General features: G+C 41.7%; 1 protein-coding gene across 2 annotated transcripts in view; it reads left to right on the top strand.

Annotated features, from left to right (window-relative positions):
- Positions 1 to 18052, top strand: part of LOC311257233 (uncharacterized protein) — a 34390-nt gene extending 16338 nt beyond the window's left edge. Inside the window, exons 3-5 of one of the 2 annotated variants that reach the window (XM_084352761.1) lie at positions 4942 to 4990; positions 15537 to 15823; positions 17978 to 18052. In XM_084352761.1, coding sequence (XP_084208887.1) covers positions 4942 to 4990; positions 15537 to 15823; positions 17978 to 18002 — 361 coding nt within the window. In that variant the 3' untranslated portion in view covers positions 18003 to 18052. Of the gene's footprint in view, positions 1 to 4941; positions 4991 to 15536; positions 17575 to 17977 lie in introns of those variants that run through there. The other variant, XM_084352762.1, reaches the window with a different exon arrangement.
- The last annotated feature ends 9082 nt before the right edge of the window (positions 18053 to 27134 follow it).

Below are 27134 nucleotides of genomic sequence, written 5' to 3'. Positions count from 1 at the left end.
TCAGTAAAGTTAAACTAGTGCATCATTGGAGAAATTTCACAACTCCCCGGTGTATGTGCATCGTCTGCACGTGTCTGTTCATGCAAACGAGACTTTATTACCTTGTGAGCACAAATTTTGGCAAGAAATGAAACGCTGTTATTTCTGTGTGTAATTCAACCTGCACCTGGCATCAACATGAGATAACTTTAGAAGTTGATGCAAAATATTAGATATAATATATTAAAACATTAGATAAATCTGTCTTAATGTTCTTCCAGCTATATACAGATATATTAAATGTATTAAAATACATTGAAAGGGGGTTCAATTGTGTCAGATATTTTGTAGTCAAAGGTCGATGTTTGAACCCCCAGACATGTTTCCGTAGTGCTGTGTTGGTGCTGGGGAAGGTCTGACTGCACCAATTATCACTCACAAAAAAACAAAAAAACTTGGGTTGTTTCTGTTTCTTTAAACCAATCACATGCCTGAGGGTACACATGCAAAATAGTGTCATGTTTTGCACATAGGGAGGCGAGCCATGGCATCAAAATGTCTAAATCCCTGCGAAGGAAAAGGTAAGAGCTGCTAGCTTACATTCACATCGTTAGCGAAGAGGTTAGTGCTGGAGTTACTTGCCCTTTTTTTTGAGGATGTTGCTCGTTGACTTGGAGGTTGTTGTTGTTTCCTGTAGCGACAGGGACTTTAGGAAACAGTAACACACAAACAGCAGAAGGAAAAACGTGGCAGAAAAATAGGTGGCTTCCTCTTCCAACAGTCTTTTTATATTTTGCATTAATCATAATCGTAAAGAGCAATTTAAAACATTGTGTTTGAAAAGAATATAAACTTGAAGTGGATTATTGTACTGACGACATGAATGCCTGTTTCAGTGGTGTACTTGCCATGTTCATCATCTTATCTTAGCATTGCCAACAGTTATTAATTAGCAAAAACATACAGCCATACTGATGAGAACATAATTAGTTTTGCAGGTATTTTGTAGTAAAAATTAAATATTTATCCAATTAAAGTTTTGAAACAGTTTGTCCACACCAAATGTCATGACAATGCATCCTCTAGTTGAGACACTACTCAAAACCTCCTGGTGGCAGGAGAGGAGCAGAGAGAATCCACCATATAGTTTAAAGTGAAAACAGCTTATTATGACCCAGATTGACTTTTGTTGTTCAGCGGCTCAGGACTTTCATTAAGAAAACCACTGTTCAAGGTTACATGACATGCATGCTGAGGTAACGTAGGTACATTTGTAATGGAAGTTAAAGGGGTAACAACGTGAATTTAACCCAAATCAGGGATGTTTTCCTAAACCTAACCAAACTGCAACTGTATGACGAAGGTCCAGTATGTGTTACGCTGCAACGGTCATGTTATTTTGGGGAATGTCATTTGGGAATTTCCTGACAATCGACCTATTCAGTCGTTTAGGTATGAGGCTATGTTGCAATGTGAGTATAATTCATCCTCTGGTGACCTTTGATCATGTGGCAATCCATCCAGTAGTTTCGAGATATTTCAATATGGACCAAGACCATAATTATCATCTCTATTGCAGTCTCTAGCATGGCTAACCCTAAAGACAAATGGGTGGTGCTTTTACAAGACAGAACTGCACTGTATCATTATTTATCTGGGTAATTATATGATAATAGTAGGTGACAAAGTTAAAATGATAGGTGCCTGACTGATCTTGGTACAAAGGGTCAAGTGTTTACTTGCTATGGGTAACATGAGTCGTAATAGTAAATGTAACAATAACATTAATAATAAATATCAAAATAAATACACTGTTATAGTTCATTTAAACAGCTTATTGCTTTCAGTTAACAATTTCTAACCAAGACTAATATGTATCACTCAGTAAAGGAAAACTCAAAATAACCTTTTAATGTGCATAAAAAGTGACACTGTGGAAAATGAAGAGGGGTCTGTTACTATGTTATTTTCCAGCTCTCACCATGTAATTACTTGTCTAACACGCCGAATACTGTTGAATACAATAATTGGCACTCTGGCAGAGCGCGTACTGTATATGAGCAGGTCATGTAAGGACAGTACAGTATTAGAAGTAAACTTTAAGGCACGATTTAGGCAAATGTCCAAATATTTAATTTCACTTTTTAAACCATAAACCATTGGAGTAACTGGTGGATTTGACACCATTAAGAAGTCAAATTCTGGATGATGGAAGAATGACAACCACCAGCCACACAACCAGCATGAGAATTGCAATGAAAATCACTGGAATCACCTCAACATGCACAGAAAGTGACTTGTTAAGTGCTTCATGGCAGAGACGTACAGTAATATTACCCTCATGTCCTCAAACAGTCCTTTATTTTCCCCTTGCAGTGTCAGTGACGCGCTGTCGTTGCTGTCAACCCACGCTGTAGTCCTGGTAGCTCAGGTAAAGCCTTGGATCAACTCAGTCTCTATTGACAATAAAACCCTTTTATTATCTTCAAAACGCTTGTTCATCAGCATTTTTCCTGTGTTTTGTGTTCAGCTGTGTTTAGAAGACAACTGGAAAAAGATGCCTCTCATTGCAAAACCTGCACTGTTTCACTGGGCTCTAAAGCATCTGTAAGGTGGGACTTGAAATAGCTCGACTCCCATGCAGCCCAACTATCCACCCATACACTGTTGGAAAGGAACAACGCTTGGCCACGATCGTTGGTGATTGATTTGTTGACAGCTTGATCTACCACATGGCAGTTAAGATACATGAAAGAGCGAAAGGGCCTTCCAAAGTGAGAGCTTGCAATACACCGGGGGTTGTCTTTGGTGGAAAACCAGAAGAAAAGCCAGAAAATGGTGGGGATGCTTTCATGTTGTAGGCTGCAACATAATGAAGACAAACTAAAAGTGTATCTCCTGCCAAAGAAAAGGTGTTTTTGAAGAACAAAGTTGGCAGACAGCAATGATGGACAATATTAACTTCTTACATACTAAAGGAATATGAATTATCGAAGAAAGGACCTAAATTAGGACTTTATTAACGCCTCATAGAAGAGAGTCGACACTGTTCTGCCTCTTTTGCTTTCCATGCCAGCAAATCTGACTGATGAAGCGTTCGTCCTGTGGGACAGAGAACAGCCCTACAACTTAAATGCCAACAAAGTTATGGAGTTTTAAGTTTATTGCATGTCATGGATATATGGTGACGTAAATGGGGATGGACTCAGGGTAAGGGGGGTGGATGGATGGATAAGTGGTCGCAGAAGGGTGACGATGGGATTGGTGTCCAATGGAGAAGGGAACCACCTCTTTGTACGTCCGGATTTGTTTTCTGGATGAGCCTCCGGTGGCTCCTGTAATAACATGAGAGCGACAAGGGAGAGGGAAAAGAAATAAGGCATTCAGGGGGAGGGATGTGAGAACTGAGTCAAGGGGGAAGCAAATGGACCAGGTGAGCTTATAAACCATTTGTGCGGAAATGGGATGCGGTCTTTGTTATATGTAAATATGTACAGTAGTCTAGTTTGACATGAGTCACGTGTGATGTTCGAGAGCAAAAAAGATAATAAAGTTGCTGTTTGTCGTAAAGATCGGAAAATATCTTTAGTGACCTACATCGTCTCGCTCAACATACGTCACCAACATGGCCGCCAACTCGGCACAGAACAATAAATCTGCTCATATTGACAATTGCACTTGTGTGAAAGGGTGGGTCGTCAGTTCTGCAAGCTGCTAATGTACAGAACCGGCTCTACAATGTTTTAAGTTACAGGTTTGGTGACTGTTCAGCGAGACAACGTTACGATTATGTGTTTTCAGTCTCGTGTTTCATTCTTTTTATGGCAAACTGCGACTTTCTCAAGTTGAAAAATTATCTTTTAACTTGACAAACATCATTTTGGCAATTAATGGCAAAATTCAAGCGGGATTTAAAAAAAAAGTCTCCCTCCATTCACCACCATACCTAGTCCTGCAGGTCTGCTCTGTCACCCAGAAGTCTGGTCAAAGAAAGGTCAAGCAAAGTCGTGTCTATCATCTCTTTGTATACACGTTCACTTCCTGCACACTCACCGAAATGAAATATAAGAAGTGGTAATAGTTTTATTTTGCAGCTAACAAAAGCTGCTGTTATATCACAGATTAATTAATTCACACAACTAACTGCATACACCGAGAACATAGCAGTTTGAGGTCTGGGGAGGTTATCGCTGCAAACAACACATCTCGTACCATGTGGGAAACACTGGTCTACGTTCAAGCGGATCCTCCTTTTTCCCAGCTGTAATTGCAATGCCTCTGAATACTTTACTGCAGCACATGGAGGCTATAATTGAGACTACCTGTCAGTTCTGATGCCAGTGCATGACTATCATACAGAACACACCATGCTGCAGTTTTTAGTTTGAGACATGAATGTTTAAAATCACACAGTGAGGCATCTGAGCCTGCACTGCTGAGGTGGATTTATAGCAGGCACCGACCGGCATACAGCTTGTAGCTGCAGTCAACTAACAAATAAAGCTATCGCAGTTATCTCTTCCCAAACCAGCATCTATTGACACCCCTCTACTCTGTTTCTTGTTGTGCTGTTCAGCAAGGAAAGCACTTCAGTACCTATGATTTTGTGCCTAGAGCTAACGAAAGATTGTGTTATGTAAATCCCATTGTTTAATAGGACTAATGCATACAGTATACAGGAACAAGAACCAACAATGTAAACACCTCATTGAAAAGCACTTAAAATATTAATAAGCTTTTTACTGCCAGAGGTATTGTTGGAATTTTTAATCATTTGGGGCTCAGTCCCACCAAGAAAGATTGAACTTTTTTGCCTGATAATTGCAACAATTTCAAGTTATTTCAGGGTAAATTTAACATAAGATGTGAGACACATTGCTCTCGCGGCTGGCATTTACAGTATGAACTGAAAATGTGAGTGCAGTGTGAGTTCTCATTCAGTATTGTTTTTATTTTCACCAGCAGGAGTAAAGCCCGAAGGAAAAATAAGAGCCTTGACGTTGATGAAGAGGTAATATGCTAAATTGTATGTGCCATCGCTCTCATTGGTCTCATAACCTCTGCTTCTATTGTGTGAGAGGGGCTGCACTGTGTGAACGCTGTGTCTCATCTGTGCGTCTGACACCCTCCTGTGATTCACCTCTTTTGTGTCTCACTGCTCATCTCCTCTGCTCTCTCCTGTCCTGCACACATGAAGGATGCAATCAGCATATGCCGACCAGCATCTAGCCAGATCTCTCATCTTTGACTCACCGGTCGGATTCGACAGAGGCAAAGTAAAGTCATCCCACTTTCTTTTCATGCAAAAACCCATGTTCTGTGTTAATATCACAGTCCTTTATCTCCCGGTGAGTTTAAATCCCACATTCACTCTATTTTAACTCTGTTTTTGGTCTCCACCAACTCTTAAGGGAAATATTTGGTGTGTTTGGCTGGTAAAGGCTCCGCTTACTTCACAGACCAGTTGTTTATTTGTCTGTGTGTTGATTGGTGATGGGCAGGTAGTGTACCATCGGTTTATCAGACACTCTTTGCATAAAAAAGCTGCCTGCTGTGGCGGGAAATGATACAATGAGCTGAAAGATGCTGGAAGGGAGGAAAAGTAGAACTGCAGATTTGGGTAATCATAACTAAATGACCCGGGTCACATATACAGTCTTTTGGTCCATTGTTAAAATAAAAAACACTGATTATAGCAGCTTCAAAGCTTCTACTATTAGGCTTTGAAATGTTTTGACAGCCGTGCCCCCAGTAAATGTATCAAAAAAGTTAGCAATAGGGGAGACAGCAGTGCAGAGATGAATGGGATGAAAGCGAAACAGAAAGCAGCGGTTTTGAAAGTGATTGTTTCATTTTTCTACCAACAAAAACATATGCCATCTGAATAATTTAAGAGATGCTGTAATTATGTTATTTTTCTTCCTCCTGAAAACCCGAAAAACTTCTGGATAACATGCATCTCAGGCCTTTTCCAAGCAGTGGATTGCAATTCTACAGTTCAGGTGCATTTTCACCTGAATTAGGATAATCAGAAAAATGTATGAACTCATGACATTTGAGTGTGTTTGAGTGTCTGAATTATGGGCGTGCAATTAGTCTCTATAAACAGATTGGTAAAGAAAGTGTTCTGGGATCAGAATCGTAAACAAAGACCGGTTGCGGGAGAAAAGATATCAGGTGTTTTTTTGGATCTCCGGTGGCGACACTGGAAGCCCCCCAAACACTGGCGCTTGCCCTGAGCTGCTAAAAACGTTGTCAGACACCCGTAGCAGGTGAGTTTCAAGATTGGTATTAAGTTTTTGACCTTCATGGGACAAAAAGAAATGTCCATAACTCTGGAGGGGACAGTTACATGTCTTCTGAAGAGTAACTACTGAGGGGGACGCTCAGCTAACGAACACTCGGTCGCCCTGCCAGCTAAGGAAACACTACATGTCACTGCTTGATGTTACTGTGGCTAGCAAGCAAACATCAGCTACAGGTAACATGCAGAGTGGCAGTGGCTTAAACCAGACTGAGTCAAAAGAGCAGGAGGCACAAACGTTTAAAAACTTGCTATTTAAATAATATTTAAATGACATAGATGTGTTTCATCGTATCATATTTTCGCCCCCGCTGTCCCTCCTGCAATTTATATGTCCATAGCTTGTTAACTGCTCTTTGCCAATAATAACTTGTCATTTATGGGAATTATAGTTATCTGCCACTGCATCTGTCAGTGATGGTGCAAATATGATTGCTTGATTGCGAGTGTTTATTATTAGGAATCAATAAATTAAAGGATAAGGAAGCGATCCAAACACAACCTTGATATGTGTTGTACAGCAACAAACAATTATATTAGTTTAGGGCTGACATCAGTATCTACTGAAGATCAAACACCTCTAAAAGTAATGAACAGCCCGTGTTGCCCTCCCCTGCAGTACAGCTGCACCACAGCTGCACCATGTGATGACACCGAACGAGGAATGGTCAGCCTTGGAGGCTGCAGCCATGTGTGTCAGTGCCATCACCATCTCCTCCTGTTGCATATTTCATCCTCACATTTTAGTCGTTATGGAGACTCCAAATGTCACTGATTTCTATCATCCAAATCCCCCAAAGCCCTCATATGGACATTATAGTAGAAAAAAAAAATCACCTCACACTTTAAGAGCTACAGCACTACACAAAACACACCCATGGGTGCACTGCACACCGTTTATGATCTATATCACAATTAGAAATCAAAGGTCTACCTTGGTGAAAAATGTCAGTTGCGTTTGAAAGAGTTCAAGTCTTATTTTCTCTGCACGGCGCAGGGACGGATCGAGAAAGGGTAAATGGTAATGATTCTTTCAAAAGGTTCTTGACGTCTTTCTTGACCTCGGTGGCACATGTTGCTATTTTTCTAATTTCTGTCACCGTCAAGTATGAACAATATAAAACAATTGTGAATTTGGAGAGGTGGAGAAAATAAGATTTTAAAAAAATGAAAAAATATGAGTTCAATTCAACAGCATAAACACAAGATTAACTGCCACACTGTGAAACCTGCAGCTTCACAGTTTTCAAAGTGACATAAGAAGAAAAACATGTTTCAATGCTGCAAAACCAAACATCTCCTCAGGGGATTAGCTTCAGGCAATTGTCCGTTTTATCCCTCACTGCTGATCTATAAATATGTCACAGACAACAACATGCTGTCGTTCTATGGGAAGATGACATTTGTCTATGTCTGAAAGACTCAGATGACACAATCAGACCCTGGTGTGCTCAAACTAAATACAGCTCTGACTGTCAAAGCAGTCTAGACTGCTCCCGCTGACTCCGGCTAATACTAACTTGAACACAAGTTATCCGAGACAGTGTTCTGTTTAAACGTACATACTTCATGTGTTTAATCTAACAGTTAAACAAATGAGACTCCAACATCTGCAAGTAACACCTGCAGCTGAATAAGTAACCGGTAATGTAACAACTGCTTTATTTCCCCTTTAGCTCCACTTAACCTGTTTAATCATCTGCAAATGCATATAATCAGTTTATTAGTTTAATGAGTTTGTATTAGATACTAAAGTGTTTATGTTCTTTAATTGATCGTACAACTATTGTGCTGTAATGATCCAGTTTCATCAAACTGTATCCTAAAGGGCATCTTAAAAATGATGAACCCCAACGAACGTATTTAGTGTCTCATCCTGAGATGCAACAATGTGGCTGGAGACCGGATCAGGACATCTGGGGCGTGTGCACGAGTCTCTTCTTCCGTTCCATTTACAAGCTTTACAGTTTTAATGTTTGGGAATGTTTAATGATCATCACACAGCTCCAATTTTCTCCTTCATAAGTTGCTGCTTGTCCTCAAACAAAGCCTCATCATGTTTTGCTAATGGTCTGCATATGAGCATTTTGTTAATTACCTGTTTTATCTCATCCACAGTTCTGTAGCTACAGAGAAGTGTTGTCTTGATATTAGTCACACAAAATGAGTTGACAACTTCCAGTTTGGAGAGCTCAGCAATACAAATCTTTTTTGTGTGTTAATAATGACAAACTTTGGTTTATGTAACACTTATTTGGGGGAGGGGGGGACAAACATATTAAATATGTGCTGCTGTAACTGGTATAAAACTGTCTAGCTGCTGTAGACTGCAAAGTAATTAAGAAAGCACTAGATTTCTTATTTTAAAGGTGCCCTACGTGACAATTTGTACCAATTTACGTGTATTAATCACTCTTTTATTGACCGTTTTATAGACCTTCTCCGTCTCTCTCAGTTGCCTGTGGACGATTTGTTTAAGCTGTTCAATGCTGCTGGACTGTGGACTTCTTTGTGAAGGACTCCAGGTGTTTCCCAGCACACAGCACAAGTTTCACGGAGCTCCTTTAAAGAACAACACTGAAACTTACAATGTACAACAGTCAAAAATCAAAGTAGGACAAGAGAAGACTCCAGGTTTTGTTAAAGTGACTCAGTGATGTCGGTATTACAGCGGTGTCTATCTAAATGTCAGAAAATGCTAATGCTAACAATGCTTCAGATTCTAAAGGTGGAAAGATTGGCTAACATTAGCCACCACAGCTCCATAGGCTGGAGCAGCAGGTGTTTGGTATTTAGCGAGGCGACATATTGACATACCTTCAGTCTCTTTAGCTGCAATGTGAATGCATCATAGCTCTAATGCAGTACTGGGTCAACTTCATCCAGTACACATCGGAAGACACACTGGAAAAAATGCCACTTAAAAAATAACCAAACCAATGAAAATGTTTCTAGCTTGTAATAATCACTTTTTTTTATTTCAACCAACTGAATACACCTCCCCCCACCCTCCCCTATGGTGGCAGCTAAGAACATAAAAAACAGGAAAACCACAGTTCTGTTTGTCTGTTGTGGGTTGGCGTTCCCTCTGTAGACGTACACAGCTAATTATAAGGTTATAAAACACAACATTTCTTAGCTTCAGGTGATTTTACACCAATAAAAAAAACACAGTTATGAATATTATGATCCATTTCTGCCCCTAAATCCTACTAACAGGACCTTTAAGTGACCTAATAGCATTAACTTGACGTAGCAATCAGTTGTGTAGGATTAAATGTACTCAGCATTGTGTCCGTCCAATAGTGTTTAGAAAAATCCAGTCAATCTGCAGTTTTTGGTTTTGTGAGTGGATCGAGAAGCTGTGTGAAATCGTGTTTACAGCAGAGTTGTTTCTTGACAGGTGATTTGAAGGAGAACACTGTTTCAGCTGGTGTAACAAAGCCAGCATCAGTAGAGCCCTGCCTAAGGCTCTGAGGCTGAACAATGGCTCATAGATGGTCAAAAGCTCCAAAACATAGCCAGGAGCAAGGCCTTGACAAGCACTAAAAGTTATCAATCAAATTTTAAAATCAATCATGAAACTGACAGGCAACCAATGTTAGGATGCCAGAATAAGAGTAATGTGGTCCCGTCTCTTTGAGCTGATTAAAAGCCCCGCTGCAGCACTGAGCTGCGGCTCGTCTGTAAATAAAATGTCATAGTAATACCAGGAGATATAAAAGCCTGCGTGACTCTTTTCATGTTAGCGACAGACGTGGCTAATCTAATTTGGGAAATGTTTAAAAGTGGAGAGAACATAACTGGATCACTGGAGCTTTAATGCTGGTCAAAGTTTAGCTTTGATTGAAGGCGCTACGCTGTTGTAGGTGCAGCGTTTATTGTATTTGTCCAAAGATAAAGAGTCTGCTGAATTTGACGAGTTATGATACTCTCACTTCTTGAAGATCTCAGACGTCCAGTCCTTTTACGGCTGCCAGAATTACAACACGTCCCCTCAAAGATTTGTATCATCTTGCTGTTTCACTGTGGGATCAGACAGAGTTTCAGGGTTGAGAACATTGCTGTGTGCATTGTCACCGGTGTATTTTATGAACCGGCTGCCTTGCTCAAGGGTATAACAGAGTTTCTTCATTCTTGGCTTCCTGGCACAAGCTGCCGTAACTCTTGAAGGAAGCACAAAAAGGCCCTTTGTTGTTTGATAAGAAAAACCTTGCCAGAGCTTCTGCATTCATCTTTGAGTAACTTAATTTCTCTGACCTTTTGTGCGCGGCGGCTTCTCTTGTGCATGATTTGGTCTCGCATACTGAATTTCCCAAGGTTCTCTCTGAATCAGCCTCCCTCCTCACAATGACACTTTATGAAATTGACCATCTTGGCAGCCTCACACATAAAGAGAAGATAAGCTTAAGTATATAAGAATTAGTCATAACGCAATTTGTCTATTTTCCCGTCTGATCCATCTACCAGTGGTTGAACACACTTTTAAAAATTAGGTGGACGGACACGTTTTACATTTTAGTCACTGTGCAGAATATTAATGAGGAGTACGAGGCTTAGCGAGCCATTATGAAGCTCTTCTGAAGGTCTGTGACAGAATGAATGATGAATTCTTTGGATGTTAAAGTTGTATTTCATTTGATCGAGTTGTTATCTGCTTTTATGTTTCTTCCAGGGGAAAAAAATCTTTATCAGCAGGTCACGGCCGATGAGTTTGTCCACAAACCTTCACGGTGGAAAGATGTTTTGTCTGGTTGTGTATGCAGACATTCCACAAATGTGAAGAATGAACACAAACACACGAATAACTAATTTAATTAAGGACGAGGCAACAGTCACCTGGTCTCTCTGGTATTTGAAGCCTCATCTAATCATCCATTTTTTTACATTTACATAAGCAGAGTGGACCAGTCCCAGAGGATTTGTTGCTTTCCCTCTTGGGATTTTTATATGGAAATATTAAATAATGAAAATGTAAAAGGTTAAGGCTGATTTCTTTATGGCTGTTGTTCGTCCCTTGATTTCAATATCTGGTTGTGTTGGTTCACAATATTATCAACCCTGTGATTCCTTTTAATACTGGCTGTATCGAATACAAGTTGAAGTTGTATGAATGTAAATTTAGCTTCATGGTGCAATGTAACACCTGACTACGATCAGGTCATCTGAGTGGAGAGAACAAATATTCCCGTCTTTGCATTCGCCTGATTTCACACAGGATTTATAGACACTGAAGTTTTGTTTTTGGTTTGATTTCCGTCATCGTTTTTTACTCGAATACGGAGAAAGGTTGAGTTTAGACAATCTTTCACAGGATATAACAGACGTTTGAAGGTTGAGTTTCAGTCATAACTCAGATTGGACTAAAACTGTAGTTGCTGTGGGAGACCAGCATAGTTTTACAGAACCGGAGTGGCTGCGTTTGATTACATGAAAAGTTTTTGCTCTGCATATGAAACAAGTCGCAAATAGATCCTGCCTTCTTCATCATGATATAAGCCGCAGTGAACTGAGATAACCCCTCTGCACATGCTCAGTCTGTACTTGACTGGTTTAATGACTGAGTGCTCCTTAACACTTCAGACTGCTTCTGAGAAACCTACTGGGTCATTCTAGTGATGTATGTGCAAGAGGACAAAGTGTGAACTAAACTGACAACTGCTATCTATCTATCTATCAAGTCATCAACATGTAGACTTATATATACACTCACTGGCCACTTTATTAGGTACACCTGTCCAACTGCTCGTTAACGCAAATTTCTAATCAGCCAATCACATGGCAGCAACTCAATGCATTTAGGCATGTAGACATGGTCAAGACGATCTGCTGCAGTTCAAACCGAGCATCAGAATGGGGAAGAAAGGTGATTTAAGTGACTTTGAACGTGGCATGGTTGTTGGTGCCAGACGGGCTGGTCTGAGTATTTCAGAAACTGCTGATCTACTGGGATTTTCACGCACAACCATCTCTAGGGTTTACAGAGAATGGTCCGAAAAAGAGAAAATATCCAGTGAGCGGCAGTTCTGTGGGCGCAAATTCCTTGTTGATGCCAGAGGTCAGAGGAGAGTGGCCAGACTGGTTCGAGCTGATAGAAAGGCAACAGTAACTCAAATAACCACTTGTTACAACCGAGGTATGCAGAAGAGCATCTCTGAACGCACAACACGTCGAACCTTGAGGCGGATGGGCTACAGCAGCAGAAGACCACACCGGGTGCCACTCCTGTCAGCTAAGAAAAGGAAACTGAGGCCACAATTCGCACAGGCTCAGCAAAATTGGACAATAGAAGATTGGAAAAACGTTGCCTGGTCTGATGAGTCTCGATTTCTGCTGCGACATTCGGACGGTAGGGTCAGAATTTGGCGTCAACAACATGAAAGCATGGATCCATCCTGCCTTGTATCAACGGTTCAGGCTGGTGGTGGTGGTGTAATGGTGTGGGGGATATTTTCTTGGCACACTTTGGGCCCATTAGTACCCATTGAGCATCGTGTCAACGCCACAGCCTACCTGAGTATTGTTGCTGACCATGTCCATCCCTTTATGACCACAGTGTACCCATCTTCTGATGGCTACCTCTAGCAGGATAACGAGCCATGTCATAAAGCGCGAATCATCTCAGACTGGTTTCTTGAACATGACAATGAGTTCACTGTACTCAAATGGCCTCCACAGTCACCAGATCTCAATCCAATAGAGCACCTTTGGGATGTGGTGGAACGGGAGATTCGCATCATGGATGTGCAGCCGACAAATCTGCAGCAACTGCGTGATGCTATCATGTCAATATGGACCAAACTCTCTGAGGAATGTTTCCAGTACCTTGTTGAATCTATGCCACGAAGGATTAAAGCAGTTCTGAAGGCAAAAGGGGGTCCAACCCGGTACTAGCAAGGTGTACCTAATAAAGTGGCCGGTGAGTGTATATGCTCTGGGAATGAAAGCGATCAATGGATGGACTTTGGGAATACAAGTCTCCAAACAGCCTGTGCGGTTCCTCTAAGTGTCTCTAAAAGACTCTGTTAAAAGAAATGTTCCTCAAGTTTAAAAGGCGGCGTTTAAAGAAGTGCTTTTCAAGTAAAATAAAAAAGCCTAAGGATTTGGGGCACTCACAAGAGAGCCATCAAGATAGAGCCTCAGCCTCTTTCTCTTTGAAAGTGCTGTATCTGTTTCACAGGTACAACAATTAAATTGCAGCTGTCAGCAGAGGAGATATTAAACTCGTTCCCGGTTCTGTCTCCCTTTCTGCTGACGATGACCTTGGTAGGGAGACGGAGGCTGGCCGCCGAAGCCTCATGCTGGTTGTGAGTGTTCACGCGCTCTGTCTCGTGGAGAGCCAGCCATCTGGGAGAGGGATATTCATCACACTGGAACAGAACACACACAGCCACTGGCACAGACACTATCATCATCATCGCCATCATCATCATCAACACTCGCCAGCATCATCGCATGTTCCCGGGCTCTGTGAAAATCCTGGACCGCCAGCTCTACTGTCTCACAAACTGATGTCACGCAATGTCATCTAATCACCCAAGGTGATAGTATTGGCTGACTGCCAGGATTAGCTTTATCAGTAGTGTTTAAATGTGGAACAGAAACACTGGCTCATAAATACACTATGAACGGTTGTCCGAGGTTTTATGTGTGCAGGTTTTATCTCCGAGTACAGAACAGTGACCTGGTTTTCATGAGCTAAAGATTAGTCCTCAGACCTAAAGTGCTAAATGCATTGTGTATTCGTCCGTTTCAAAAATTAATGCAACTTTAAAGGAGCAATTTGTAAGATACGGACACAATTTCAGTTTTTAATAGGCTTTTATGATATCATATTTTTTACTACACCATTATCGTGGCCATCAAATGCATGATAGCGAGATATCTGTTGACATTTGGGGGAAAAAAGCTGGCAATTAAATATATCTGTAAATCAGCTGCTCCGTTACTATTGAAAAAAGGCAACTAGATGAACTCATAACCAAAAGATGCACAAGGCTATTATTGACACGATATACCAACCGAACTACCCGGACGGCCCAGTGTTTCATTGTTCCATGTCAGTTATCGTGAATCTCATGATGTTGCGACACTCTGAGTTTAAAACATGTAAAAAAGTGAACTAACAGACGTTATGTTAAAGACATCAAGGTACTGTGTTGCAGAGATGTCTACTGAAGTTAGCGTGCTAACCAGCTAGCCCCGGCCCGTCTTCTGATACCACTTTGTACTGCAAAGGTCCAATAGCCGCAAATTATGTCATGTTTGGTTGATGTTGTCCGAGTTTCCAACTTGGACGACAGTTGCGTCACACTTTTCTGTGTTGAAGGAAATTTTTTCAGAGTCGCAAGTACGACTGAATGCTGATATGGATCAGATAAAGTGGTTGGTCGATCTCATACAGATAATGTGTACTCGCTCATCCCTACTCTACAGTCAGTGCAGTCTATGCCACTTCACTCCCCCACGGTCTCCACCTCCACTGTTGTCAAGTCCCTGTGTGGTGCACAGATCTCTGAATGGATCCTAATAATAGGTATTCACCCCGATGATTTGACATAATTCCAGTGATCAACGCCAAAGTCCCCTGATTCATTAATGTATTAATGCATTTTGTGTGCTTCAGGTATTCAACCCATGTGAGTGTTTTCTGATCTTCTGTGACTGAGGTCTCCAAATGTCCAGTCTGGATAATAACCCAGTACATATTTCAATGCTTGCCTGGAAAATGAAAGCATCAATGTTATTAAAATCGTACCTTTATGTAAACTCAAACCTGCCTCTTGCCTCGAGTACACTTGCTATCATGTGACGTGTTGTGTGTGTGGGTTGCTCTCGTTTTATGAGTCAGTCAGTCGCTGTTACGACAGTCGTTGTAGATTTGTTGTGTTTTGATCGGCTGTTGTTTTTCTCGCCTGAGTGTGTTTTGTGAGACCAGTAATTATTGATAGATGTTTGTCAGGTGTGTGGGTCCCTGACTGACTGGGGTGACAGTTGGTGATTGGTCCGCTAGCCGGAGGCACCTGCAGCTGACTGGTTGCCCAGACAACATGAGGCTATTTGCAGAGGCAGGGCTGACTTGTGATGCTGCGGGCGAGTTTGTTTTCTTTCACCTCCTGACCCGGCTTCACTGACCTTCTTTGTATGCAGTATGGTGATTGTTAGATGTTGGAGATCTCTGTTGGAGATCTCTGGTGGGGAGAGATGTGAGCTGTCTGAAATGTAACCGTTGTTTTTCCTGTTACTCCTGTAGGTAAGGTGTGCCTTGGCTTTAAATGACTGGAAACATCACAAGCTGGTATGGTTCTGCACGGCCCAGGACAGGAAGGCTCTACGGCGGGTGATTAAAACCGCCCAGAACATCATTGGTACCATCTCCAGAGCATCGGTGACATCAGTGAAGTCTGCACAGAGCTCAAAGATACTAAAAGACAACACTCACGCAGCGACAGTCTGTTCACCCTGCCGCCATCTGACAACAGATACAGAAGTATCTGCTGCAAAACCACCAGACTACAGAGCAGCTTCACTCCCCAGGCTGTGAGACTCCTGAACTCATCATCAACACTCTATTTTATAAATTAAGATGTAGCACAAAGGACTCAAACATAGCTGTGTTTTGTGTGTGTGTGTGTGTGTGTGTGTGTGTGTGTGTGTGTGTGTGTGTGTGTGTGTGTTTTAAAAAATTATTATAAATGTACCTTGTAATTATTTGTGCTGCTACCAGAAGAGTAAAATTACACACCGAGGGAGCAAAATGAGAGTTAGGAGAGACGGGTAACAATTTGTGAATTAGGAAAGATAATTTATTCTGTCCTTTTTAAATAACAGGTAAATATTCTATCATCATAGTGTTGTAGTTATGACCTACTGAACAACATGCTGGCATCAGGGAGGGTTTGAGTTTGTGGAGTTGTTGCACGTTCTCCCCGTGCCCTCGTTGGTGCTCCGGTTTCCTCCCACAGTCTGAAAACATGCAGGTTAATTGGCAACTCTGAACTACATCACTACTCTTTTACATACCTGTAAATTATTATACGTGTAATTATTTTTTAGCTATCGACAACCTACCCTGACTGCAACGTTTTAACAATTTAAAGGTGCAACATGTAAAACTTTTAGTTGAACTGACATCAGCATGCTCACCAACACTTCTCTGATGTTCCACTCATGACAGCTAGCTGCACGGCTAACTAAGCTAACTAGCTAACGGCAGCTACAGTTAGCAGTTACTGTAGTGATATGCTGCCAATTATTTGTTTTGAAGTGGTCATTTCTAACATATTGCACCTTTACTCATCTTAACGTATCACATTATCTTTAAAAGTTTGGAGAGGCTTTTTAATCAGCTAAATGTAGGATTGCCTTTTCTTTGTGAGAATCTCTTTGTTATTCGTTATCCTTTCCTTTGGGTTATTGAAATGAAGATCACACCTGAATGATCTTGAGTAAAGTAAAGGTTGAATGAATGTGACTGACTGACAGCCGGTCCAGGGTGTCCTCCATCTCTTGCCCGATGCTTGCTGGGTTTGGCTCGGGTCGCTTATGACCCTTCAAATGTTTAGCCGGGGATGTGTCGACAGAAACAGTTTTGAGGCACCTGAAACATCACAACTCGTGTTAATGAGGTAAAATACCTGTTCTGCACAGTGAACAAAGTCATCGTGAGCAAACAGTTTCGCAAAGGTTTCAGTTTACAAAAGCAAAGAGTCGTGGTGGAGGCAAATTTCTTTGATTAAAAGAAGAAGCAAAGATCCTTAAACCACATAAGAAAATGCTCCTTCTGAGAGACTGATGAAAGAAATGCTGAATGAGAGATTGCACCAAATTACAGAACCCAGAGGAGCAGAGGCTGGCCCGGACATGACGTCATGACTTCGCCTCTCCATTGTCCCAAGGGAAAATTTGCTGCTTGCTGCCAGTATTGCAGAATTGTGCGAGATGATGAAAGCAGCGCATTGATGTTTTCTGGAGGAAAAAAACAGAAACTGTCCATACATATTTCACTGACCCTTTTTCTCCTGGTGAGCCCACTCTGCCTGCTCGACTGGATGGCTATGAAGGATGTTTACTGGTGAATGACAACGGCTCCCGCAGAATGGCACCCTGAATCGCATGCATTATTAAAAAATGTCAGCTCTGCCTGTGTGTTTGCGTTCCCAAGCCATGTGACAGGCTGAGCAGCCTGGACGTTCTTGTCATGCATGATCACGAGCTCTTCATGAAATGACCAGAAATTCAAAGAAAGCGGGGGAAGAACGTTCTTTGAATAAAACATTCAGTGAAACAGACATGTTCTTTTTCAGTTGTCCACCATGTTTTTAGCGTAAGCGGGGGATCTGTCTATTATAACTGCTTGGTCTGTTCTGATGTGTACTTAGAAGAATTACGTAATTTCATTTTTGATCTCATGTTTCTGCTCGTACACTGTTAGTGAAATAATGTTGAAGGGTAAAGGAAGTCATGAGCACGTCCGACTAAAGCCTGTAACAAATAGAGAATATTGTCCTGTGTCAGTGAGGGGTCGTCGTTTACTGGCTGAGATAATTAACTAATTATAAAAAGGTTGTGACCACTCCAACTCTGGTACCGAACATTGCTAAGACATTATAATCTTAAAGTACTAAAAAGTTGCGAGTAGTAAGTTTTCTTTTGTTTTTGACTTTTTGATACAATCTCCAAAACAACCAACAGCTGCAGTTCCTCGAATAGCCACTAGAAGCTGGAGAGGAGCGGAGGGACAGATGCCGGTGAATTGGACGAACCAGCGACCCTGTTAGTGTCAACTGGAGGACGGGTGGTGGAGTTAGCGAGCTGAACACAGAGTCAAGGAGAGCAGAGTTTAAACAAACACCCGTGGTGTCTGCTGTTTCTAAGGTATTCTGACTGTTACAAATATACCTGCGGTCAAACTTGTGTGAGTTACTCGAATAAACACAAAAGTTCCTGCGATAAAACTTAGAATAACTTGATGTGAAATTTGCGTCTCTCTATGTGTGAACACAGTTATCTTGCTAGCTTGGCTGTAGCACCTTTTAATGCTCAAACAAAGTTGAGTGTTAATGAAGGTTCTCAGTCATCCAGGTCAAGGTAAATCTAAGTGCTGTATCGTAGTCAACTGGACTTGTTTCATGGGGTTGCTAAGGCTAGGTGAGAAATGAATTCACACCTGGGCTCACCTAGCCTTGGCAACCCCCATGAAGGCCGGTTTGACCAGCTCACACGTGTCCTTGCCCACTCTGTGAGGACACTCCCACACAGAGTTTAAAAGCCTGCAGCTCCCCTCCAGTCAGTCAGAACTGAAGAAGCCTCTTGGATGAGAGGTGACACGTCTCCAAGAAACTGAAACAAGTCCAGGTGCCAACGATACAGCACCTAGACTCAAACAATGAGGTGAGATCAAAATCAAATCGATCAGAAAGCAACTTAAAGAAGCACATGCAGTTTTTGATCGTTGGATAATGAAGACTCCTTCCTTTTTTTCTTGATTGGCTTGTTTTCAAATTGTCCAGATTTTCCTGCCACTCGGCGCTCGTTGGAGACATACTGTATACCTACGCTACACTTTGCCTGTGTGCTGTGACTCTGCGATGATGTCTGCTGCTTACTGGTTTCACACAGGCTCCACCACTCTGCCCAGATTTTGATTTTTCTGGTGCCAAACATCTGCCAAGATGGCAGCGAGCAGGAAACCAAAACACAGACATCACAGCATTCCTAAAGCTTTGGGCCACAAAACAGGCATTCAGTCCGAGGCTGCTCTGCATATTTACCAGTGGCACAGTGACATTATGAGAGGATGAGGCCGCCCGGCTCGCAACTGATCAGTGACAAGTGTCTCATGGTTTTTAATTCGATCAGACAGTGTGATTTTTTTTGATACAGCAGAGCAGTTAACACTAAATTTTGTCGACACCACACATCATATAAGGTCCAAATGTATTAGAGCTCCTACATTAAACTTGTTTCAATCCACAGAGGATAGTGATTTGTTCTGGAGCTCTGGGTGAGAGGTAATTTCCGAGATGCATGACCGTGTTTGTCCATGCATACATGTAGTGCGTGTCATCAATACAGGTGTCACACCTGAGGTGCAGTGATGTCGGATGTTAACATTCATACTAAATGACTCCACTGGAAGTTTTGCCGTGGCTGCACCTGACTTGCAGTCGGCACTCTCTAGAGACTCTACTGACATATTTCAAGATATGAAATCAGTCACAGGATGATTCATGGAAATGATTGCTGTTGGATTCTTTTTAATTAGGTTCTCTTGCAAGTTTGTTGCATCATTGTGGCTAATCTGGATTGTTGAGAAATTCTGTAATTAGTGAAAACGTTTGTTATATCTTATGCAGACGGTCTGTCTGAGGGTCCCAGAAGCTTTGTACAGCTTTGATACAAACAACCAAACTGAGGTTGTTAATTTTCATGAACAAATCAGTGCAGTCACACATTGTGAATATTTTACATTACATTAAAACTCTATTTCATTATCTTTTTATTGCTTCATATTGCAGAAATATTTGCAGTGTTGCCTGGACTGAACTAAAAGTTTGCGTGGTCATTTACACATCGAACGTGTTTCATGACCTTTTGACCCTTCAAGCCTGCAATTGTGTGCATAATGTAATACATGCATGACAGATGATTCTCACCCGGGAGCCGTGTTGCATTGTTTAATAACTCCCTGCTTACCTTGATCCATCTATCATGATCAGTAACCCCGGAGTTGATTGTGTCGCAGCTAACTATTGAGACCAAATGATCAATAGTCTATTGTACTCCATAACAAGCTCTGCTGAATGGCTGATAATGAAGACATACCATGGTGTATCAGTCAGAGGCTTTGTTGTGTGATCGTGCATGCTGAAACGAATGCTGGGGCTTTGTGTGTGAACAGAAGGGGAAATCTTTTCAGCGCACTAGAAGAAAAATATACACTACATCAAGTGAGAAACGAAAAGCTCACATCGGACTTATTATTTATTTTTTTAAATGCCACCATCCTGCTCTCTGTTACATAATTAATCTGGTGATAATTTATATTCTCTTAATGTCAACAGATCCAGCGAGAAGACCAGAACCAATAATGATCTGATCCAACTAACAAGCATTGGCTCTTTCTACGTCAGCTGACAGAACGCTGTTGATCATGTTCACTCTCTTAATTTGTTTCTGCACAATAAACACAAACTGTAGCTGAGGATCACAGGATTTATTTTAAATTTAAATAAATTGTAATTTTATCCTGATGATGGCACAAGAGGAAAGGTCAGGCGGATTCATCCTCTGGGGACAATGAGTATCTGTACAAAATGTCATGCCAATCCAATAGTTGTGAGTGGATACTGAAGAGGTGAAGTGAAAACATATCAATGAGCCACACTGTTGCCCTTGGTTACTTATGGATTACATTGAACATGGTTTCTGCTGTTTATTTTGAGATCTTTGACTTTTGCTCAGATTCTCCTGCATGCTTCATTTGTCAGTTATGATGATGATGTTTTGAGTCCAGACACTGAGATGAAATGTTGGCAGTTAAAGTAACATTGTGTAGAAATAATGCCCCCCAATGTTCTCACATTGTAGAGCTTTAATTCATAATAATAAGCTTTAATTCAATAATAATTATTCCTTATGTATTGGGACACAATTTGAGCACTGAGCATCACGATTATTACTCTGTAACTCATTCTTTAACTGACGTAAACAAGGATGAGGTGATATGAAGAGTCACTTTTTCTATATTGTAAATGACAATCACATCATCTTTCATGAAAAATAGACTGAAAGAAATGAACAGATGCTCATTAACGTTTTGTTTTCCTGACATCTGTGGAGAAGACTGGTACTGTACCGAAAGCCACTCGTTTCCTTTTGAGCAGAGAAAGGCTCGGCAACACAAACACACCTAATAACAGGGGCACTCAGAGGCTCTTCTGCCATGATGTTGGGAAAATATTCTACTTGAGTGCCCACGCTGCTCCTGCTCTTATACCCCCTCCACGCCGCCCCATCCATCCAGTGCACTCTCCCTGCCCCATTCTCTCTCCATTTCCTGTGTCACTGCTTCCCCATCCTCTCTTTCTCCCTTTCCCCTCCGACACCCCTTCTTCATTTCCTCTCTTTCCCACGTCTCTTTCCGCTGACTCTCTCTCTCTCTGTCTCTATTCGGACTTCTCTCCCGGTAAGGATGCTTTGAACCCACATCGTATGTGGGTGAGCGACCCCTAAAAGCAAAGGGCTCCTCTTGCCACAGGTGAATCACTTTGCTTCGCTTTTATCTGGCTCGCCACCGAGTCCCACGAAGTCAGACGTTTGTGCATGGGCGGGAGCAGAGGGTTTCAGATGTCCGTGTTGTGTAGCCAAACAGCCATGAATAATGAAACAGAGGTGAGATATATAAGAGGAAGACTCAAAGAGGAGACGTTCGACACACTTTCCAACAGGTTTTCAAAGCAGGAATAGATTATTAAAATAGTTAGCGGGCATTTTATAAAAAATATGTTAAGTATTTTTAAACGGTCTGATCGTAAAACTACTGCGAACATCCGTCAGAGCGCACGATGAGACGTCTTTTTGCAGCTCAGGAGCACATCATCTTACTTCTGCCACGGAGAAGATTCCAAGGTGGCCTACTTATGAATCCCATCCAAAATTCATTCACTCCCGAAAAATTCTGACTCATCCCGTCAACTTGCTGACACTTCCCCGAGTTAAAAAGAAAAAAGATCCCGAGCTTCCAAACAGTAATACTTGCCTGCGATATTATGGGAGACATCTCAAGGTCTTCCAGAGCAGCTCTCCAGGGTTGCCTAGCTACCAGGCAATTGCATGTCTCACAGCTCCCACTCTTTTTCTTGTGTCTTGTTCAACATGAACTGACTGTTTGCATGTCTGCAGAGAGAGAGGCTGGCTGCCAAACGCAACAAAGGAAGGCACATCAACACATGTTAATCATGCTCAATAAAAAACCCATAGTTCTGATCATACAAAGGGGGTCTTTCACTAAATAATTAAAGGCTGACTGCGATTGATGAAGTCAGTATAATGTCGGTGCAGCCTTTAATAAAGTCTCATTTTCATATTATGTAACTGGGGGGCTCCGCTGCACATGTCAGGAAGGCGTGATTGGTATCGGATAGACACAATTATTTTTAATATCAAGCCGTCATTGTGTCATCTGTCTGTCTATCTATCTATCTATCTATCTATCTATCTATCTATCTATCTAACTGCGAGTACTCTAGTGGCCAAAACCCTAACGATTAAATAATAAATCACATTTAATAATTGATACTTTGGCCAGTGCAAGCGTGCAGAAAAGTGAGAAAACGAAGTACAAACTCAACAGACTTCTTGTTATGATCCCAGTTTTTTAATGTTCCCTTATTTCCTGTTTTATTTTGAAAATGTTGTTGCCCTCATGTGTCGCGTGTCGCTGTTCAGTTCCTCCTTCCAGTGTTTTTCCGTTCCTTTCCCTCACCTGTCCTTTTCCCGCCTCACTCCACCTGCACCTGATCCCCTCGTTAGTGTGTCTGTATACAGTCTTTGTTCTCCCTCATGTCTTTGTCAGTTCGCTCTGTCTTCCCCCATGATGCCACCCTGTGTCTCCTCCTGTGTCTCCTCCAGTGTCTCCATCAGTGTCTCCCCCTGTGTCTCCTCCTGTGTCTACTCCAGTGTCTCCTCCAGTGTCTCCTCCTGTGTCTCCTCCTGTGTCTCCTCCAGTGTCTCCATCAGTGTCTCCTCCTGTGTCTCCCCCTGTGTCTCCTCCTGTGTCTCCTCCTGTGTCTCTCTGTTGGTATGTTTCAGATTTTTGTTCCTTGAGTTTTCATTGATTTGTACTTTGCTTTGTTTAAGCGTGTTGTTGCTACTTTGTCTTTTGTCCTTGTCACTCATTTTTTGGTCTTTCTAGATCTGTATCTTTTTGTATCTTTCAGCTTTGTTTAAATAAAGCTCGCCTTTTGTTCCTGTCTTGCCTCCCGTGTGTTGTCTGTCTTGTCTTGACTTGAAAACAAGTTTTACAGGAGCATGTTTAAGTAAATAAAATTTCAGTCATTGTCCTATTTCAACCTGCCATAATCAATATTTATATCGATAAGTCACCTCTGTAGGTTTCCGCAGCTGTTTCCAACACGAAGGCTCAAAGAACCTTTCCAGCATCAATAGTGAACAAAGTTAGCAACCAGCTGGTGAACATCAAGGAGGATACAGCAGCTTAAGAGACATATTTCCTTCGGGAGCTGTTGGACAGAAAAACAGAGCTATAAATGGAGTGAGTCAGTCAGTCAGTCAGTCAGTCAGTCAGTCAGTCAGTCAGTACTGGACTTTCATTCATCGTGTGATGAAAAAAATGAGATGACTGCTAATTTTGAGCCCTACCTGCTGGCTGTGTAAATAACATGTTAGCAAATAATGTTACTCGGGTTAACAACAAAATCAAGAAGCGACACATGCCGACAGTATTTCCCCACAAACAAACAGCACCGACAGAATTACTGCATGACGGCGTGTGCAGTGCACAACATGGTAGCCATAGAGATCAAGTCGAACTATGTGATCTGACAAGGAGATCGAGTGATCAATCGACGTCAGCCTGGCTCAGATTGCAGGAGGTAGATTTCAAAATCTGCTTTAATCATCCACATGAGGAGAAACTCACGGATGATCTTCAGCTGGCAGAGCGTGTGCCCCATGTACAGAAGCTGTGTCCTCTCCGCCGAGTTCAAATCCATCCTGCGGCTACTTCTTGCATATCACCCCCTCCCTCTCTTTCCCCTCCTTCTGTCAATGCTTCAAGATATCCAACAGGAAAAGGCACCGAAAAGGTAATAATTATTAAAAAAAAGAAAGAAAACATGCACAAACACAAGATTTGAAGATACTAGAGCATCAGACACTTCACGCTACCATGAAGATGATTAATATTCTGGTTTCTTGCACCACCTCACATCAACTCTTTCAAATGATCTCATGGGGAAGCAGATGTAAACACGGCGGAGGCGGTGCAATAACTCCCTGTAGTTATACTTTGAGGTGAGGAAAAACAAAAGCCGTAGTTGTGGAGATGTGGTCAACACGGGATGTCTATTCTTCAGCGAGAACTGGAGATGAGATTTTTAGACTAGACTGTTTGTAGTTGACTGGAAGAACCGATCCACGATGTCTCTCTCGTTGGCTGTTGGTCCTGCTTGGAAATTACTGATGTGATCATCCAGATTTTAATCCAAAATGTTACAAACATAAAAAACATGTTTTAAAATGATCAGGGCAGCCTCCAGTGAGTTTGTTTGAGTTTAACACTGGATCACATTACCAGATAATCTCGGCCGTGATCCCAGACTCAGGCTGTCTTCATCAGAAATATGACCATACAGGCCTCCTCTGAAAACAGCTCATTACGATTCATATGTACGTTTTATTGTTAGGCAGCGACTTCCAGTGGCTGGACTAATTATTATAGCAGCAAAGGAAGAAGGAGTATAAAGGCCGACAAACCCGCAGAGGGAAGTGGTCGGAGGTGGACTTGAGGGTCAAACAAGCAAAGGACTGTCACACAGGAGACTGATGTTCATGTCCAATGTGAAACCAGGAACCAGAGAGACAGAGATGGAGAGACGGAGAGAGACAGAGATGAAAGTGCCCCAGAGAGAGACGGAGACAGAGACAAACACCCACTGTGACAGCAGTGCAGCAAGAGATTACACAACTCTGACCCTCATGTCATCAACATCATCATATCATTAACCTGCAATATGACAATCCAAACCACTCCACTGACAGCAGAACTCGTGGTGCTGACTGTGCAGTTCCTGTAAAGTCCGCAGGAACTGTCCATTCAGCACCACCAAGCCACAACACGAGGCACAAGACCAGCAAGGAAATCAGTGGCCTAACAACAAAAAATTCATACTTGTGTCTTTTCAATGTTGAGTCCTTCCTGTCGTTCAGCAGCAAGATCCTCCACATTTAGTTCAGTTCTTTCATCCAGAGCTCTCTGACAATAGACATGCTGGGATGGAGAGCACTGATGAGACCAGTATTTTAATATGTGAGCTTCCATTAGCAGGTGCTTCAGAATCTCAGCCCATCTCTTATCAATGCAGCCTCCCTGTGTTTTAATCTCCTCCTGTACCTGTTTCTCCTCTTGAGTTTGGGCCATGTCACCGGGGCTTCAAGTGACACAACAGATAATGGTTCAAAAAATACACTCTCAGAGTCATTCCTCTAATGCGCCTTATCAAGCTGCTGTAGAGTTCTTGAGCCTCTGGTTGGGGAATCTGAGAATCGTGCCGGCGTTATTCCCATGAAACTCATCCTGTTTCCTTCTGATCGGTTTGGAGCGAAGGTCAACCATGACAGGATGTAATTCTGTGACACCGGCATCCTTTTTTTTTCCCACTTCAAAGATTGTTGTTTGGAACAAACACATCAAGTTGTGCAGAAAATACAAGTAACATAAAGGCAGTGACTCAGCTTCCCAGGGACGGGAGGCTCTCCTCAACAGCATGCTGCATCGCTCCCCCTCTGAGAGCACGTAACAGCGAGGAGAAGGGCCAGATGTGGAGGACGACATCAACAGCTGGCGAAAAGGGACATCCGCATTGTGAAAAGTTGCCGTAGCATTTGATAATCCATTTCCAGAGAATCAAAAGATGAAGGTTGTCTTGTGACATTCTTGGTTTATATCACTGAGTACTTCCACACTGTATCAGCCCAGGGTTTACCTGCTTTAGTTTCTGGTAAACTGAATTATGCTTTCCAGATTTCACTGAGTCATATCTGCCACATACGCAGACTCATTGTTCAGACTCAGACCGTTGTTGTGCAAAATATTCATTAAGCACGCTGTGATCAAACGCTGGGAAAAGCAGATTTTACTGGCTCTAATTGTAGCCCTATAAGTAAACTCCTCGAGTATGAATGTTAAATTATTAAGGTAAAAATTGACTATTTACAAAAGCACAGTGTGTTTATAGAACGGGGCATTCGTCTAGCGCTGCGTTCAAACGGATGAATTGTTAAGAATTAAATCTCTGACAGAACAAAGCAAAGGGAGGTGCCTGGATCCACTTTTATTATTTATCTTCTGGGCTTATCTGAGAAATAATGTTTGAGTTTTGACTACATTTGTATGTTAGTCAGTTTATAGTGAGCTTTTTCTAGAGACTTCAGGTACACGAGGCAAAAATGGCAACTGTGTCATAACTGTTGGATTACAGTGATTACAAGAAATTAAAAAGAAAATAAGTTCATCCCCAGAGCATCATGATATCACTTAGGTAATTTAATCTGAGATGAATTAACATTTTTTACTATCGAAAAATGTGAAGATAAATTTCTAGTTTAAAAGGGCCTTTTCCCAGATGTGATGTTTTTAAACAGCTTATTCTGTCAAGTTGAGTCGAGGCAATTTAGTTTGTATCCTTAAATCACAATCACGTCGCTTCAGTGGGTTTTACAATCTGTAGAGTGAATAGCGTCCTCTGTCCTTAGACCCTCGATTTGAGTAAAAAAGAAAGACTTCCTCGAAAAAAAGACTTTGTAGCAGGTGAATAAAATGTCCAAAACCAAATGATATATAATTTACAGCGATATCCGACAGAGAAAAGTATAAATTCCTCGTATTTCTGCAGCCGGAGCTGGAGAAGGTTTGCCACTTCTCCTCAAAAATGACATTTATGATGAATGATGTATCCAAAGAGTGAAAGATCGTTTCTGTTCGGGTTATAAATGTGCATGTTTCATGGCAATCCAGCAATTTAATATCTGGGTAACACCTCCATTAATGAGTGGCATATTTACAGGTAATTATAAAAAAGTTATTTCATCGTTAACAAACAATGAA

This window comes from Pagrus pagrus (assembly GCF_965226575.1).
Source record: "Pagrus pagrus genome assembly, chromosome: 5".
Lineage (NCBI taxonomy): Eukaryota > Metazoa > Chordata > Actinopteri > Spariformes > Sparidae > Pagrus > Pagrus pagrus.
Note: the sequence above shows the minus strand (reverse complement) of the source record. Positions and strands in the feature narration are given on the sequence as shown.